This window comes from Colossoma macropomum, unplaced genomic scaffold (assembly GCF_904425465.1).
Source record: "Colossoma macropomum unplaced genomic scaffold, Colossoma_macropomum, whole genome shotgun sequence".
NCBI lineage: Eukaryota > Metazoa > Chordata > Actinopteri > Characiformes > Serrasalmidae > Colossoma > Colossoma macropomum.
The window spans coordinates 21952683-21966329 of record NW_023494802.1 but is presented as its reverse complement, the minus strand read 5'-3'; the positions used below and the strand labels follow the sequence as shown (position 1 = coordinate 21966329).

Genomic DNA, 13647 nt, shown 5'->3' with positions numbered 1-13647 from the left:
TTTCTCATTACGTTGAATGGGATTTTTGATCTGTAAAGAATGCGTTTGTGGGCGGGCCACAGATCAATTGCAGATCAGTACAAGAACACAGTGGAATCATTTTGCATATAATTCCCAGACACAGAAGAACATAACGACTGTCTGTACTTCCTCTCAGCGCTGGAGAGCAGTGCTGTGCATTGGTCATTGTAAAATAGTCAACTTAAAATCTTTAGGAGGTTAAAAATAGACAGAAGGCCTGAGTGGATCAGAGAAAGGCAATAGCACCGAGACCACCGTCCAAGGCCGACGAGAAACTGCAGAGAAATGTAAGAAACTAGTCGGCTGTGTCTGCGCTGAGCTAATTCCTCCACTTTATTGAAAACGTTTCCCAGGGAGCACCGGAGCTTACTGCTGGAGGGCGGAACGCCACGGGGGATCATCAGTGGACAAGAAAGGAGTGAGTGAGTGAGAGAGAGAAATAGAGAGAGAAAGAAGAGAGACTGTCTGTCAGGGTCAATTCATTGCTGCTCACAGGGTGTTCGGTGTCTACCTACTGTATCTGGTGACTAATCTGTTCTCTGGGATTTTTTTTTGCGGGGCAGGTGGGGGAGCCTGTAGGAACTTGACTGAGATATATATGTGTGTGTGTGTGTGTGTGTGTGTGTGTGGATATGTGTGTGTGCCACATCCTTGAGCTGCAGAAGACTACGTTACTCAGCTCTCTTCCTGGAGTGAGTTTCTCATTGTTGGGGTGGGAGCGGATAATGATCGCCCTAGAGAACCTTCCGGCACTTGTCTGAGTGCTGCGAGAACAGCTTTACTGCTTTACACGTAACTCTCCTGTGTTATATTACCACTTTTCTCTGTACCAGACAAAAGCAAACAAGAGCTGTGAAACATGGATGAAGAGGGGCTGTGTTAGCCTTAGCCACAGGCGTACACACACCAATCAGGCATAACATCATGACCACCTCCTTGTTTCTACGCTCATTGTCCATTTTATCAGCTCCACTTACTATATAGGTGCACTTTGTAGTTCTACAGTTACAGACTGTAGTCCATCTGTTTCTCTGATACTTTGTTAGCCCCCTTTTACCCTGTTCTTCAGTGGTCAGGACCCCCATAGACCCTCACAGAGCAGGTACTATTTGGGTGGTGGATCATTCTCAGCACTGCAGTAACACTGACGTGGTGGTGGTGTGTTAGTGTGTGTTGCGCTGGTCTGAGTGGATCAGACACAGCAGTGCTGCTGGAGTTTTTAAACACCTCAGTGTCGCTGCTGGACTGAGAATAGTCCACCAACCAAAAATATCCAGCCAACAGCGTCCTGTGGGCAGCGTCCTGTGACCACTGATGAAGGACTAGAGGATGACCAACACAAACTGCAGCAGCAGATGAGCTATCGTCTCTGACTTTACATCTACAAGGTGGACTGACAAGGTAGGTGTGTCTAATAGAGTGGACAGTGAGTGGACACAGTGTGTAAAAACTCCAGTATGCAGAGAAACAGATGGACTACAGTCTGTAACTGTAGAACTACAAAGTGCACCTATATAGTAAGTGGAGCTGATAAAATAATGTATAAGAGTAAAACAGTGTATAAGAGACCTAGATTGCCTGGATTATGTCCATATATATATATATATATAGTCTGAAGTAGACTATTTTGTTTTCGTCTCAACAGACATAAAGGAAGTGCCAGTCTTTTTAGGGTTAGCATTAGCCTAACATGGACACCAGACCGGTGATGATTGGCTGAGGAGCCGTCTGACTCGTTCAGCCGCATCAGACGACTTTGCGGTCTCCCTGTCTAGTCTGGACAACAAGCCACATGCCAGCTGCATGAATGAATTTATTTTCCAAACTCCACCAGTGTCTGACGCTCAGACGTACGAGTCTATGGGGCACAATATGAGACAATGACTTTAGAAATTTGACAAAGCTGATTCAGATTTCCCACTGCAACTAAAACATTCAGGCACCTGCGCAGCTGTTCCAGTCAAGGTCTTGGTCTCACCATCACTTGGACTATATATTTTGTATATAATTAATAATGTATTATTTATATATTATCAATTTTTGGCCATTCTGCCCACTACTAATTTGATTGGTATCGGAAACTAGAAAATTTCCCACTTGTAAACTGCACTCAAACAGACGTCATATTGTCCGCTGGGAAGATTAAAAACACCCAAGTGTTTTTAATATAGCAAAGAAAAAGCAGGGTATGTTTTCACCAGACCTCCCAAAGTGAGCCCCCTGTCGTCTTTCTAGGTCTCTAATATATATATTTAAGGTCAGCCCGCACAACTTTAATGTGCTCTATAAATCTAGTCTGTAACAGTGCTGTGTGTTTAAAGAGAACAGCAGTACCTCATATCTGGCTCTGACATCATGTTAGATAACAGCCAATCACTGTCTGCCTTCCCTTTTTTGAACAGAGGGACAGACAGACAGATGAACAGATTACATTATACAGTAAATTAGTCTGGCAAAAAAATCAGATCTTCACAAAGTCTCAACTAAAGAGGGCACTTCAACCCAAAACGACAGAGCGCCGCCCCCATCTCTGCTTCTATATCTATACACAGCACAGTGTAATCATGTGGCTGGAAACACAGCACTTCATCACCAAACCACTACCTATACTTACGGCTTACACACAGCGCAGGCCATCGGCAAAACCTGCATTTGGGTGACGCTCCCTCGCTCCCTGTGCTATTTATCATGGGTGTTTTTATGTATAGAATGATTTTTTAAGGTGGTAATTAGTTGCTCTCCAGGCTGTGAACACCATGTAGAGAACATGCATTGTAGCAACATATAATCACAACAAGCTATTCATAGACAGTTATTTACAAAACAGGGATGCAAACATTATTACTGTGATTTTAGCTTTTGTAATACTGATGTTGTGTTATGCAAATGAGCCCTTTAACAAGTTATTCTCACTGTGTGCTATGATCATTCTAATCAACCTGACATTATTTGGGTTCTTATGATAAGTCAAGGCAGTCACGGTCCAACAACTTTATATTTTGGTCAAAATAATGCAGGTCGATCTTCAATCATGTCTTCTGAGCTTCACCATATGTATTCTAACACACTGAAAGACAGATGATAATTGCAGTATATAGTAATGCAGTCACGGTCTTTCCATTGCTAGAGCGGCAATAAACTCCATTTAGGTTAGATTATCTGTGAAATTCACTTTTTATTTCTCAAATGTCGCAAAGTTTATCACAAAAATCTAAAATATCACAGTGTGACTTTCCCCCAGTACAGTCAGCTCCAGAAAGGTTTAGGCCTTTCCATTTCCACACTGTGTTTTAGCGATAAACCATGAGTATTTGGTCAAAAAAGAACATCTCTACAATAATGCTTATTACTATTAGCACCCTTATGGGATTTAGTAGTATGTTAGTGCTAAGCTAACAGCAGTTCATATAAACATCTTTTCAGTCAGGATCAATGTAAACATCTGAAGCTCAAAAAAGACATTCAGAGTTTTATTTGAAGATTTGTACCTCGTACCAATTTTACAGCTCCTTTCAAGCCCAGACAGAGCTGCTGCTGTTCACCATCTGACTGAATTCACATTCACAGTCAGTGATATATCTAGGACTTCCAGAAGACCTACAGTGACATTTTTTCTTACAAATTTGGTCCAGCCCATTGTAAATGAAAGCACGATTAGTTGATTCCACAGTTTCCTAAATATGTTAGTGGTAATTTGACACATTAGAACTTCAGTTCTGCTCCTACACTCCTAGCTAACGGGAAAAAGTCCAGTTTTCCGCTGGGCGTTTAACCCTTTTGTTCTAAACCAAGAAAAATTCCCCACTGGTCGAGTCTTTTCACTTACAGAGAGGAGGATCTGAAATCCACTGTGTAACACCTCGATATACTGATACTCCAGCAGGCAGCCCATCACCGAGACGTAGGAGTGCGTGTCCGCATTTCGCATTCCACTAGGGGGCATCTCACGCCGCACACACCCCGGGCCGTGCTCGCTCCACCACGAGTGGTGAGCGGAGATGTTAAAGGTCAAGAGGTCACTTTCCTAAAAGGAGAGGAAGAGAGAGAGGAATTGTCATCACTATCAGAGAGACGTCAATATCACCCACAGGAGCAACACAGCACGGCACACGGTAATGCAGGACATGCATAATTTAACAGCAGCACTCGCGCTGACAGAGGAAGACTGTGTTCCACTACACACACACACACACACACACACACACACACACACACGCACACACACGCACGTACTCGCACACACACACACACACACACGCACACACACACACACACACACACGCACACACACACACACGCACACACTCACCCACACACACACACTCACGTACTCGCACACACACACACACACACACACGCACACACACACACACACACACACACACACACACGCACGCACACACACACGCACACCCACACACACACACTCACGTACTCGCACACACGCACAAACTCACGCACACAGATGTACAGCGCACAGATATGATCCTGCTGGCTCATTATGTTAAACTGCACTTCAGATTAAACTGTTTCAGATTTAACTGATTTTGTTTTGGGGCAGATTTTTATGAGGTATTATGAAAAACGGCTGTTATGAAATCCAGACAATTAGTTTCGCCAAGTGTAAATGATATTCTGATGGCTGTGTTATTTCGTTTTGTCCTGAGTTTGCAGAAACGTGCTGAATAAGTAAAGAAAAAACTACAGCAGAAGATGAACCTTTATCACGCCAGCAGAAAGGGTACAGCAGTCTAAGGCATGTGCTGTGGTGTATTATAGTCCTTTAATAACATAATTTGTATTGCTGGCAGGGTCTTATGGAGCTGGTCAATCCAGAGCGCGCTCAGTACCAAGAGAGATGAATATGAGCTCCTAAAGACCAGCGTACTTTAACACTGCTGGCCGCTCTCCAGCTATACAGTGCTGCTGGCAGTTATAATCATGAAGATCATCAATGTAAATGCAGCTTGTAGACATAAATAAATAAATAAATAAACCATCACAGCCACTGTTTTCAGGACATAATCAACAAAGCAGTATGGATAGTGTGCGCGTGGGGTCAGGGAGGAGGTCGATACAGACTGTCTCCTCTGATGGCATACTTAATCATGACTGTGGTGTGTGACGGACAGCCACAGCCTGCAACCACGCATGAGCGGACCACCTAACCAAAACACCTCAATCAATACCGGGGGCGGGGAGGGGGGGTGGGGTTGCATAAAGAGCAGTTATCAATGTTCCACAATTGAGTTCTCTCATTGTTGCTGTTGCTGAGTTTAAAGCACACAAATCTCATTACAAACAACCAGAAACTGTAGTGCACAACAATTTTTGTCAAAGCACCTAAAATGAGTGATTTGTTTAAGGATAAACATCTGACTAATACAGTCATACGCAAAGTTTGAACATCCACTGTCAAATTACACGATAAGTTAATAAATCCTCTGCAAGGATCTTAAATAGGCAATCTCGTCCACAATTTAGTGCACAGTTTATATTTACTGGCTAACAGGAAAAAAAACAAAATACAAAATGTGAAACTTCTGCACAGGCCACAATTTATGTTTTATTTTCTTCTCCTAATACATTAAATTCAGTAAATAGGCAGTAATTGTGCATTAATTGTGCAGAAGTGTGTCTCTATAGAAGATGTGCTTACCTTCACTCAGAAAACCAACAAAATCAGTGATCTGTGTTAGATTTGCAATCATGCATTTGGCAGACAGACATTCTTATCCAGAGCAACTTACAATATAAGTGGAACCCCAGTGAACCTTTTTCTGATTCTAACATTACAGGAAGAACAAAAGCAGATTTGTTTACATTTGAGTCACTGACCTCCTCGAATTGAGAAATTGGGACGGAGATATGAGGCTTTTAGTGTATCTCCATTTTTAATGTTTTTCAGTTTTTGACATAATTTTAAAAAGTCTGTTGTCCATTTTACATCATGTGTAAATTTCAAGATGAACTGACCAAAAGAAACGACCCGAAATGCCTTGTAAAAGAGTCATTAATGTAACTGACTTACATTAAAAGTAAAGTAGGTTTTTTCTCTCTCCTGTAAAGTTTCCGTTTGGAGATACGATGTTTTGCTCCGACAGCAGCGAGATGTTCCTTCTGTATGTATTGTAATGGAATGCGTTACTGAAAACACTAAGAACAGCGTATTCGCTTTTCAGCCATCACTACTTTTTCCACAGTATTCTGTCCAGCTCTGTGCAGCTTAATCACACAACAAAAACAGAGCTGATCTCTACTGACACTCTGACCTGTCATTTAATGCAAAATGAATATCTTTGGAATTAGGAGTGCGCTCTGAGTTGAGTTTCTCATTGGTTGAATCAGATTTTAGCCAGTGTTCTGTAAATCTTATCCAGCCTAGCAACAGTTGTATATATACACACACACACACACACACACACGCACACACACGCACACACACACACACACACACACACACACACACACACACACACACACATATTCATACACACACACTGTTCTACATTGTCATGTCACAAACGTAAAGAGTTTTAGACCATGGGCGGGGCCTTATTTCAGCCACACCCCTTTCAGAGCTGGAAGTGAGGCTGCATCCCTGACCCTCATGGCCACATGGTGAGCAGTTAGATCCCATTGTTTTGAAGTAAATGTGTCCCAAAGTCTGTGTTCAACATTAGTAATTGTCACAAACACATATTCATTGCAATTAAGCACACTTTGGTGTTTTAATGAAACATATGCGTTTGCTAGTTTTATACTAGTTAGGGTTTTTGAGTTCTGCTCAGAATAATCTAAAATTGTCACCATCAAAACAGTCACTACTGAAACATTTGTTAAAATATTGGTAGTGTTCTCTTTGTTTTGGTGACAAAATGAAATGTTTAATTAGTTTTAATAAAATAAACATAATTAAGGTACTCAAAGCAAGAGGAATTTAATATAAATTCCAAGTCACTTAAAAATCCTAGAAAGTGCTGAGCTGCAATGTGGTGAAATAAGTCAGTTCCAAGGTTCTAAAAGTTTGTGGGGGCAGGATTATTGCCCTTCATTAGAAAGGGTGGGGGGACATTGCTGTAGCCGGGGTTTCTGGACCCTCATGCAGTATTTTAGAGTGTCATTTGGAGGAGTTCTGGCAGAGCTGAGTAATTTTAGGGGTGAAGGTAGCGTAGCTGAACGATGGGGTGCAGAGAGAGCAGCTGGCAGGGGCCAGACCAACACATTAATCCAGCAGATGGACAAACACACACTGCTCACACAGCTACATATGGAGAGCAGAGCGAGAGAGACGGCTAATGGAGGACACACACACACACAGCCCCCGAAAGGAGGAGGGGGTCACTGCTGTTACACCAGCTCATCAGCATACGGGCGCACACACAGACGCTCAACTGCACAAAGAGGCAGACAGACGGACAGATAGGCAGACACAGTACAGACACCCCAACAAACACCATTTAAAGCAGATGCACTCTACACAGCAGGTTATTCCATGTTATGAATATTCATTAAGATGCACTTAAGCATCAATTCAGACCACCAATGACTCGTTCCAGATTGAGGGGGAGAGAGTGGCCATATCTGATTGTGTCTGTGTGTCTGTTTTTGTACATCCACAGGACAAAAATGAGAGAAAAACAGTGCTAATCTACACTGTCAGCCAGAAAGGGCTGCCCAAATCATTCTTAAACCATAGAAGTTTGAAGCCTTAAAAAATTTAATCAGCAAAGAAATTCCAATACATTTTTGAACATTTCTGCATGTTTAAATGTTTGAGATGTAAACAGTCATTCAGAGGGGTTTGATGTGAAATGGTTTACTGTAGAGACAATTACAGACTTAGATTTCCTTTCAATGGTGGTCAAATATAGACATTTAAGTTATTACTAGTTCATGTAAAAGCTGTCTGAGTGGAACTTAAAGAGGCTTTAAACTCCTCTCTGACTCGGCAAGGCTCTCTGGAACAGCACATTTCACATCAAACCACTCTGAGGACTTCGCTTACCTCAATTAATTAATAATGCAAAAATATGCAGGAATGTTTCAGGAGTGAGAATTTTAAGTAATTTTGGTACAACTCAAAAACATTAGCCTGTACATGACTAGCAAACACAGCTTTGAACAGCTGTACACACATAAAATTATAATGTGTTTCATTAAAACACTAAAGTTTACTTACTTGCAGAAAATGTGCTTCACGATTGGAGCAAATGTCGGCCCATATATATGTTGACTCACGTTACGCAATACATTTCTAATGACTCTTATGTCATGTTGATGAAGAGAAGATACAACAACCAAAGACTTCAACACAGTTTAATACCAAATACAAACATGACACCCAGCTTAACTCACAGAAAACAGGAAAACAGCAGAAGCAGAAAGGAAAGTCCTTTAGCCTTTAGCCACACTTCTAGGAGGTGGTCATTAACTTGGATGACCAACCGGTGATTTAGTAAAACATCCTGTAGGTTTTCTACTAAAACAATTTTAGTAAGATTATTTTATATAAACTGTTTTATTTATAATCTGTTATCGTTGTTTTTGGTATGACCCCACATCCTGAACCTGTATAAAAACAAATGTGTGTGTGTGTGTTTGTAAAAGCTTGGGGGGGAGGGGATCTGAGGAGCGACAGTGTGTTAGGTAGGAGGTGGGGGGGGGTATGGTAAATGCAAATTAGGAGGAACACTGAATGGGGGAGAAAGAAAGAAAGCAGAGGGATGAAAGCAAGAAGACTAAATCAAAGAGCAGAGGAAGGGAGGCAGGTACAGTGAGGCGATGAAGAAAAGAGGCAGACTCCCACTTCACCTCTATAGTGTTAATAAGGCTGATACACACTGTTTAAATTTCAGATGATAAATCTCAGATACGTTCTCTGAATGTGATACGACTGCATGTCATTTTGACCAGCAGTGATCTTCAGAGGCCTGTTAACAGAAATACTCCTATATATTAATATACATATATGCAGTATTCAAATCTCTTACATATGAATTTGGGTTACGGCGCTCAAATCGTTTAAAGGGTTTAAGGTTTTTAAACGTGTGCGGTGTATGAACGAGTGCTCGGCTGGGCAAATATCTTATAAGTCTAAATGAAACTCTTAACCAGTGATAGCAGACGTCCTGCTGAAGGAGTCGTCCTCACAGAGTATCTGACTCTGAGCAGCTCACAAGGTTCAGAATGAAACCTAAATCCAGACTCAACGTACACGACGTATCTAAGCCTGTCACTATTGATGACATCAGAATTTAAGTAATATAACACGTATTTTGACAGGTAATCTGGTAATACTGGATTATTAATATCAATTTAAATGATTTCAGTATAAATTAACAAACCATGCACAGCCTTTCAAAAATTCCAAAAAGATTTAACTTCAACTTTTAAAACGACTTCATTAAAGATTAAAAAAAGGTAAACTGAGGGTTTATTGACAATGTAAAGTATTTTGGGAACAAAAATTACAAAATACAGCGTGATTCAAAAAGATTCATCTGATTTCAAAGCACCATATTTTTACAACCGTGAGGCGCCGAGAAACCAATCACAATCCAATTGAAAGAGGAGGTCATAGAGTTTCTGACTGTCAGTGGAAGATGGCTCCCTTCAGTCTGAGAGGAGATGAGACCCCTGAGCAGAAAGCGTTCTGCGTTCTCCACTTCAATAAGAGTGAATCCGTCATAACTGTGCAGTGTGATTTTCGTGGGCAGTGAAGCTCCAACAGCTCAGAGCGTTCGGCGTTGGTTCCACAACACTGGATGATCTCCGAAATCGCACTGAAAGAGCCGTGAGTGCAGCGACACCCGACACGCTCAATCCAGTATGGGATGAGTTTGACTATGGTGTTGATGTTGTCTGTACAGCTGGAGGAGGTTCAGACTGAGACCTTCTACAATTACATAATAAACTTTATGCTCATTTAAACCATTTACAGTTCACTGCATTGATCTGTAACGATTTACAAGTGAAATAAATCATTTTGAAATCGGATGAATCTTTCTGAATCACCCTGTAGAGAGATTTTGTCATTACTTTTCGAATATTATATTCGAATATTATTATTCGAGCATTATGGCTGGTCATTTTATTAAATGTTCTCAAAGCTGCTTAAAATTGAATTTAAAATCTGCATTCTCATCATGCAAACAGCCAAACGCTGATTAATGAAGAAGGTAAATTTAATGATCTTTTTATGTATAATCCATTTTATTTGGACCTACTTTATGCCAGTGTAACTACTGGTGATGTATTCACTATTACAGATGTATTACAGTACTACAGCTTATGCAAATACACATGTATCAACTTGAGCTCTTACTTATGTAGTTACAAGTGTATCTTGACAGTTAGCAGAATGGTTTAATGAAGCCAGAACCTTGGTTATCACATCACAAGACAAGTAAATATAAGGTGCGTCAGTGTTTCCTGTGCAGATGCTGTGTATGTACTCACAAAATGTAGGTAATTACACTGTTTACACTTACTTCTGTTAAAATCAGAAAAGTCCTGCTGGAAACAGCAGCTCACTTTATTACACATGTGTAATTACATAAGGGAAAATATGTGATTCCAACTATCGAGATACACTTGAATTATATGAGTAGTAACAACTGAAGTGGACACACTTACACTTACACTTTACATAAGCTCCTGTAATACACCATCTGTAACAGTGCATATACCACCTGTAGTTACACTGTTCCTGCATGTGTTAATGTGTAATTACACAGTTATTAGATGTGCCACCTTTATTCGCGTAATCATGACAGCCCTGGGAGTATCAGTGTGAAACTCTAGTCCTGCAGGAACACGACAGAGAGTTCAGTGCAGGGATGCGCAGGTCCAGTCTGATCACTAGGACCAGACTAGAGCATCTGTGGGTAAATCAGTGCTTATCTGATTTAATGACTTGATCTTGTTCAAGCTGAGATGTGAGTTACTGTGTAAGATATAGTGCCAGTGTATTCATTGATCACTGAGTTGGGTTTAGTACATGTAGAATCTGAGCATTCGAGAAGCTAAGCAGATTCAACAGAGCCTATAAATTACAGTGAGTCTCCAGTTCACACTCCTCACTCAGGGCTCTGTGTGCATCTCCGTGACCTGTCAGCACACGCAGGAAGCCGAGAGCTGGTTTATGTATGACGGAGGGACGGAGTGGCAGGGAGAAAGCTTAACGCCAGCTTTTCACTCTCAGAGAAAGCACCTGAGGGGCCTTCCTGTGAATTCATTTCTACAGTCGTAGCGCTCGTAGACAAAACCTGCTGTTTTATTCAGCTTTACTGTGGGCAGAATTCCACATGGGACACGGGAAAAAGCACACACACTCACCCACAGACACACAAACACATTCACCGGCTCTGTTAGCATCACAAATGGTCTTGTTCAGCTGTAAAATGAAGTTGTAAAACTGCTAATGGTCAGAAACTGAGAGCAGGTGAGTGAGGGAACACTGCAGTTCAATGGCTGTAAATTCACTGTAGTGAACAAACAGCAGTGCAGAACAAAAAGGCTGAGAAATCCTTCCTATACACTCTTACAGAACAATCCCTGAACGGCTGGTTATTCATAGAACTGTGAACACTCAAAACCCCCGAAAGCATAAATAGTTCTTGGTACAGTTAAATGGCTCTTCACTTTGACAGCAAACTTATTTTAACCCCTTAAACGGCCAGTTTTATTACACACTTCTATAAGTTACTGGATAAAAAGGCTTAAAATGTAATGAGCCTGGGGTTTGAAGGGGAGAACCATAGAACCATTGCATAGAACTATTTAAAACATTTCTTTATAGAACTCAACCATACACAACAAGCTTTCCATCACAGAGAAGAACCATTAAACCATGCAGAGCTTAGATATTTACAAGGATCAGGTTATGATCTATTTAAAGCTGAAGCATTACTACATTAAAAGTATTAATTAAAAGTATTAAGAGCTAATTATAAACAAAATCATAATGTAAAGGGTAATTTCTGTTGGGAGGTGTCCGTCCCAAACCCCTACATTTCAACATGTGACAATACTTTTTCCTTTTTTAATTTTATTTTTTAAAAACATCTTTTCAATGTATTTTAAAGCTGAAAGATTTAAATTTAAAACAAGGCTATTTTTCAATAAAAACAACTTTATTTAAAAAATGCTGTCCCAAATTTTAGTGTCACTATCAAACCACATCCCATTTTAGTCCATGGGCGGAGCCTTATTTTAGCCACACCCTTCATTTTAGGAAGTGAGACTGCATCCTTGTCCCTCATGGCCACATGGTGAGCAGTTAGACAAAATTGTTTTTATAAAAAATGCGTCCCAAAGTCTGAAAATCAGTGTTTAACAGTGTGGAATCATGTATTTTCAGTAAATAATTAAACGTTTTTTTGTTTTTTTAATGAAAAATCATTTGTTTTAATCAAACAAACATAATTAAGCATTATCTTTATACGGTACGGTATTATCTTTAGACGGTATGTAAACAACTAGCACAGTGTGTATTACCTGCATAAACTGCAAGCAGCTGACTGGATTATGGCATTAAATTAATTTTCCAAAATAGAATTAATTTATCTATGTGCACTTTTCTTCATGTTCCATCTTAAACATTTATTTTCTGAAAACAATTAAATAATCAAATGTGACAAAAGTGTTTTGCTGGTTCTTTTTTTGCTCCAACTTGCCTCAGAAACACGAGACATCATGATAAAAGCATGGACCGTGAAACGCCTTCCAGTATGTGGTGTCTTAACTACATCACCCTCCTTTATTTACCTGGTGAATTTACCCATCTTAGATGGTCAAAACAGATCACTAAAATAAACATCAGATAACTAGTCTGGCATCCTGGATCTAGTTTGGCATCTGAAGAAGAATGGTCATGCAGCTGAACCTGCGTCGACAGCACAACAGAGGTTTCCAAAGCCAGACAGCCTTAACTGGAAAAACCATGACCAAATCCACACGCTTTGGAGATCAAAACGCATGAAGCATGACGTTTATCCTAGATCTAAAACTCAGTGAGCTGTAGTTTCAGAATCCTACCTTGGAAAGACCTCCGACTTCCAGATAGAAACAGATGAGGAAGACGTTCCAGGCCACCCACAGCGCCGTCCACACAGCATACTGCAAAACACACGGCACATATTTACAGACATGCTCTCACACGCTGATCACACGGCCCACATACGAACATACGGCCAGAGGAAAATGTCACTGATGGCACAAAACACCTTAGAGGGTCACTCAGCAGACTTTTAAGTAACTGCATTCCATGTAAATCTGGGTGATGATGTGTTCGTGGCTCAGTAAGGCAGATACTTGTGTTTATAAGTCTATTAGCATGAAAATGTGCTAAAATGGCCGTGGAATAATTTACAAGGCTGCATCTTGGTTTAGAGCTGAACGTTCTGGCCTGGTTCCGTCTCCTTCTATTGACCATCCTGTGCTTTTCACAATGCAGCCATAAAGGCCATTCAGATGCTAATTTAAATTAGCACTCCTCCTAGTGATAAGCAAGACGGCTGGTTTCTAGTCTGTTTAACTTCGCAGAGCTGAGGAATCAGGGAAATTGGAGAAAAGCGCTTTTCTAATTCATTCGCAGTTCTGCAGATAGTAGACTTAGTAACT

At 40.7% G+C, this 13647-nt stretch overlaps 1 protein-coding gene across 3 annotated transcripts in view; it reads right to left on the bottom strand.

Annotated features, from left to right (window-relative positions):
- The window catches only part of nkain4 (sodium/potassium transporting ATPase interacting 4), an 89003-nt gene that overhangs the window by 36686 nt on the left and 38670 nt on the right, over positions 1–13647 (bottom strand). For all 3 annotated transcript variants that reach the window (XM_036590915.1, XM_036590913.1, XM_036590914.1), the window contains exons 3-4: positions 13063–13143; positions 3848–4045 (exon numbers count right to left, since the gene is read on the bottom strand). In XM_036590915.1, coding sequence (XP_036446808.1) covers positions 3848–4045; positions 13063–13143 — 279 coding nt within the window. The remainder of the gene's footprint in view (positions 1–3847; positions 4046–13062; positions 13144–13647) is intronic.